General features: G+C 35.8%; 1 protein-coding gene across 1 annotated transcript; it reads right to left on the bottom strand.

The window, feature by feature from the left end:
• Positions 1–2,088: 2,088 nt before the first annotated feature.
• On the bottom strand, positions 2,089–2,463 carry LOC308341637 (large ribosomal subunit protein eL31-like; the record flags this gene model as incomplete). The annotated part of the gene is made up of 1 exon (XM_080801660.1): positions 2,089–2,463. The coding sequence occupies one exon, from the start codon at positions 2,461–2,463 to the stop codon at positions 2,089–2,091; it is 375 nt and encodes a 124-aa protein (XP_080657786.1).
• Between the last annotated feature and the right edge of the window lie 3,647 nt (positions 2,464–6,110).

The raw sequence follows: 6,110 nt of genomic DNA, 5'->3' as shown, positions 1-6,110 counted from the left end.
AATATAGTTCAACATAATAAAGACCATATATGGCAAGCCAACAGCTAACACTATATTCCTTGGGAAAAAGCTGAAAGCTTTTCCTCTAAGATCAGGAACAAAACAAGGATGCTCACACACACCACTTTAATTGAACACAGTATTGGAAGTTGTAACCAGAACAATTAGGCAAGAAAAAGAAATAAAATGCATCAAAATTAAAAAGGAAGTAATAAAATTGCCACTATTTAAGGAATACATGATTTTATATAAAGAAGACCCTAAAGACACCACAAAAAAACCATTAGAACTAATAAATTCAGTAAAGTTGAGGGATACAAAATCAACATACAAAAATCGGTCATGTTTCTATATACTAATAACAAAACATAAAAATGTTTTGATAAATTAATGATAAAAAATGATAAATTAATTATATAATTAAATAATAATTATCAATAAAAAATGATAAATTAAGAAAAAATCCTATGTATAATTTCATCAAAAAGAATAAAATACCTAGGAAAAAATTTAACAAAAGAGGTGAAAGACCTGTTAAAACTACAGAAAAACCAGAAAACTACAAACTACAAACTACAAACTACAAGACATTTATGAAAGAAATTGAAGAAGACAGACAAATGGAAAGACATTCTGTGTTCATGGGTTAGAAGAATTAATATTGTTAAAATGTCCATACCCAAAGCAATCTATAGATTCAATGTCATCCCTATTAAAATTATAATGGCATTTTTCACAGAAAAATAACAAACAACCCTAAAATTTGTATAGAACCACAAAAGATCCCAAATAACCAAAACAGTCTTCAGGGGCAAAAAAAAAAAATAAAAAATAAAGAACAAAGCTGGAGGCATTGTGCACCCTGATTTCAAACTATATTACACAACTATAGTAATGAAATCAGTATGGTATAGGCATTAAAAAAAAAAACAGACAAATACATCAATGGAACAGTATCAAGAACACAGAAATAAACCCATGATAAATGATGAATTAATTTATGACAAAAGAGGCAAGAATACACAATGGGAAAAGAATAGTTTCTTAAAAAATTATATTTAGGTAACTGGACAGTCATATGCAAAAAAATTGAAACTGGACTACTATCTTACACCACACATAAAAACTAACTCAAAATGGATTGAAGACTTGACTATAAAACCAGAAACAATTAGACTCCTAAAAGAAAACAGGTGTTAAGTTCCTTGACATCATTCTTGGAGATATCACCACTTTTTTTGGATCTGACTCCAAAAGCAATGGCAACAAAAGGAAAAATAAACAAATGGGACTACATCAAACTAAAAAGCTCTGTACAGCAAACAAAATCATCAACAAAATAAAAAGGCAACCTACTGAATGGTAAAAGATATTTGCAAATCATATATCCAATAAGAGGTTAATATCCAAAATATCTGAAGAACTTATGCAACTCAATAGCCAAAAAACCAAAGAATCCAATTACAAATGGGCAAAGGATCTGAATAGACATTTTTCCAAAGAAGACACACAGATAGCCAATAGGTGCATGATAATGTTGGTTTCAGAAGTAGAATTTAGTGATTCATCACTTACGTATAACACCCAGTACCCATCATAACAAGTGCCTTCCTTAATGCCCATCACCCACTTAACTTATCCTCTCATCTACCTCCCCTCCAGCAACCCTCAGTTTGTTCTCTATCATTGAAGTTTCTTATGGTTTGCTTCCCTCTCTTTTAAAAAGTACTGGGTAATGGGCATTAACGAGTGCATGTGATGTGATAAGCACTGGGTGCTATATGCAACCAATGAACCACTGAACACTATCATATGTTGGCTAACTGAATTTACATCTTTTTAAAAGAAAGCTACATTCAAAAAGAAAAAAAGGAATTGTTGATTTTTCAGTTCCTTCAGCTTTTTACTTATTAGGACAGAGTGAAAACCTTAATTCCTTACCTCTCACCTGGATTTTATGTCACTCAATGACAACCTTATTTTGCCTGTCTTTCTTGGAATGGTTATTTTCTTTTATCAAGGTATTTTATATCAATTGGAAAGCACTTATTTTTTTGCAATTTTATACCTTTATTTGACAATCAGTGGTTAGGTCTCATCCACATTAACTGTCAACAGATTTTTGAAAGTGGTGAAAGGTACGTAAGTAACCAAAGTATAGAGTTTGTTTGCTGACGCTTCATCCTTGTTACATTTTCTGGACAACCACACATGGACACTGTAGAGAACATTCCTTATTCCTTTGGCCAAAACAGCTTTGTTGAGCCTGGTGTCAGTGCACACCTCTGGAGCTCCCATCTCCTTCATGGCAAATTTCCATATCTCTTTGAGGGCCCAAGGGGCACACTTCTTGAAACCCATTCCATGGATGCGCTTGTAACTGTTGACGGTGCATTCTCTGATCGCTAACTCATTGATGACAGAATGGCTCTTCTTCTCGCCTCCCTTCTTTGTGGAAGCCATTATGTTGGACTCTGCCTGGAAAACTGGAAAGCATTTTTAGTCTTTGTCATGATCTACTTGTCAGTTTTAAATATAAAATCTCCATTTTGCAGCCAAATAGATCTATTAAATCCAGGAACTCCAAAAAAACATGCCTTACCAGTGTGCCCATGGGAAAGGACTCTGATGTACTAACGGTCCAGAATTGGCTTGTTTCTTCATCTGAGTTTCTTTGGGCTGAGGTGTAGCAGTCAGTACAATTACACACAGCCTTTAATGCTGGTATGATCGTCTGCCGTGGTAAAGTTACTATCTATGTTATCTATCAGAATCAAATATTCTAACTGGTTACAGTATACAATGTGGTTCTGTTCTCTTTTTTCCCCAATGGGTTTTTGTTCTATTTTTACATATGTAAAACCAAAGAAGAAGAAAAACAAACAAGAAGCTCAGCCGGTTTGGAGGGGGGTGGGATTTTAGTGCAAAAGTAATATCAAACTCTAGATTAACCTATGGGCAAGATAAGAAAGCTTACCAAGTCTAACCATACACAAACTGAGGAGAAAAAGTTTTAAAGGTGTAAGTCTGGGGACATTTGTATCAACTGTTGTTGCATCTTTCTACAAACCTAGGGTCACTCACTGCAGTCAGACACACACCAATTTTTAAGTGTAAGGAAGAAAACACAGTGATATGTAAAAAACAAAACAAAAACTAGAAAATGATTGGGTTCAAGAAATCAGAAGAACGCCCTGATCTTTTTAGTACTGGGTATGTGACACTGTACAGGACTCTCATCTTTGGGGGGGCCTCGGTTCCTATCTGTGAAATAAGAGTCTGCTTAGATTACTCTTAAATTTGTCCCTGGGTAGGTCTCATTGGCAGAGTCAAGAACACTAGCACATGAAACTAGCACATGAAACACTAGCACATGTCCTACTAGGACAGTAGGGACAACCCTAGACTGGATCCAGAAGGACTGGAAACACCATTATCAAGTGTGTGAGATCCAAGTGTAGGGGAAAGAATGAATCAGAGCCAAAGGAAAGTACTAACTCCCCAGTCTAAAATCTTGGTATGAACTATATGAAGAAAATGTATAATAATATGTAGAAACGGAGAAGATCAGTGAGAGGTTGGAAAGCAGATTACAAAAATGAAGTAGCTATTCAAAACATACTGAAGCCATAAAGGAAAGAACAAGGTGGCAAGAGCCTCTTCCTGCTGGAAACATGGCAGTTAGTTCAGCAGGATAGAAAGGGACTGGTCCTTGGCTGGGTTTCTTAAAGGAAAAGATCTAAAAAGTCCATGGCTCTAAGTGCATGGTAAGACTTAATAGAAATAATTTCAGGATATGTGATTTTTTAAATTATCTGGCCATAATCTCTATCATCATGATTCATCCTCCCCACTGATGTCTACTCACTGATCTTATGCCATGAACAAGTACTGTACAACCGTTTCCCTTCCCTTCTCTCTTGTGCACTTTCTCTCCCCCATACTATCCCTACACCCCCTATTAATTAGTTTTCAAATCTTCTTTTTCAGGATTGCTTTATAGGGTTGGTTATAGTAACTGGATTTCTTTGGTAGCCTGTAGATTTTACCAATTTAGGAGTGACTTTTTTTTTTTTTAAGAACACATAGTAAAGTTAGAATTAGTGGACTTTTTTTATTATTAATTTTATAGATTTGCTTTTAGGGAAAAACTGGCCAGGCTGCTCTGTCACAAAGGCAAATCTGGATTATGACTAAAATATTAAAACAGTGACACTAATAGCTTGCAAGTGGCTACTGGAAGTGTAAACACAATTGCCACACGGTCCTTTATTTTCTCCAACTGTACCCGGTAGCTCATCTCAAACAGACCCTTTTAAAAGTCACACCAAGGACAATCACAATTGTTTTCTCCCTGACTTTTATGGACATAAGAATAAATGAGACTGTCACATACAGACAAACACACATATACAATTTGAGGCCACTAAAAATGTATTATGTTAATAGTAGGTTTTCTTGGACTTGAATTTAAGACCTAAGATAAGAAAAGTCATTGGTATAAATACTTGAGAGGACTGGGAGTACTCTGAAGATTTACATTTAGTGATCTCTATCTAAGATTTACATTTAGTGATCTGCTATCTAATGCTGTGTAACAAACCACCCCAAAAGTTGTAAAATAACTGTAACACATATTTTGCTCTAAAATCTGCAGTTTGGGTGGGACTTAGGATAGTTAACCTTTGCTCCACTTGGTATCATCTAGATAGAAAACGGAGGCTGGAAGCATCTCATGGCTCACTCACTCACAAGTATTGTGGTTCATTCTGGCTGCTGGCTAGGAGTTTCAGTTCCTTTCCACCTGGGCCTCTCCATGAAGTCTTTGTGTGAGCTACTTTGGGTTTTCTCACAGCACACTGGCGTGTTTGAAGGTTGAGCATCCAAAGAAAAAGCAAGACAGACAGAAGCCTTTTGTGATTTGGCATCACAATTTATGCAACATCATTTCTGCCACATACTGCTGAACTGTTTACCAAGTCAGTTATGAAAGTCCACTAGGGTTTAAGGGCAGAGTACATAGACCTTGCTTCTAAATGGAGGAATGTCAATGTCACATTATAGGAAGACCATGTAGAATATATAAGAAGCCGTAACTGGATAATACAATCTGCCACAGCACCTATGCAGAAAAGTGCCTCTGTGTCTAAATAGGAGGACACTAGTTCTCAACTACTACATATCAAACATGGAAACAATTACCCCCTCAGCTTCTCATTACCAGTCATTCAGTTTCTAGTCTTTAGGAATCAAATGGACTTTAGGAGAGGATGATGCATTCGCTCCCTGAGGACATGCATTCACCTTCACTTTACCATCCTAGAATAGTTGTTCTGCTTTGAGCTCAGAGAAGAAAATTACTGCCTGTTCCCCACCAAGCCTTCTTCAACCCCACACTCTTTCCCAGTGTTCATCAGAAATGGTGATGCTATCGGGCAAAAGAAAGTGCCATGATACAGCATCCTGCCCAAGGTTATATACTCCAAGCTCTGTCCCTTCTGGTGTTAATACCCCCAAAGTGAAAAAGAATATTTCAGTTCAAGAAAAGTCTCTCTTGAATTTAACAAGGCAAAAGAAGTATTTATTCTAAATGGGAATTTAAATTTCATGTTTTTAAAAATTATTTTAATTTTTTTTCATAAGTTTATGGGCCAGGCTACAAAGTTCTGTAGTCCATAAAATCCTTCAATGTAGCTTTAATTTCCAACAACATCCTTGGTCCGAAGAAGTGAAAACTACCACCTTTTCAAATTTGTGATTTGGCTTGGTCACTAGTCTTCTCATCTGAACATTTCTATAAAAGCAAACTCAGGAATCAAGATACTAATTTTTTTCTTGAAACAGATGAGAAACAATTGCTGAATCTAGGAGCCTGAAACTAACTCTATTTCTAAGGGCCCAATTCCCAACTCAATTTCTAAATACCTATGTTCAACTGTGCTATGGGTTCAATGCCAACTAGAACATCAGGGGATCTTATTCATTTTAGAGAAACTGGAATTTCCCCGTATCTAAGAAAATAAGGCTACTAAATAAGACTCAAATCATTCTTACAAGATAACATATTTGAAAATTTAATTATCAATAAAACATAAACATATGTGTTCAAC

Source organism: Martes martes (genome assembly GCF_963455335.1).
Source record: "Martes martes genome assembly, chromosome: 4".
NCBI classification, from domain to species: domain Eukaryota; kingdom Metazoa; phylum Chordata; class Mammalia; order Carnivora; family Mustelidae; genus Martes; species Martes martes.
Note: the sequence above shows the minus strand (reverse complement) of the source record. Positions and strands in the feature narration are given on the sequence as shown.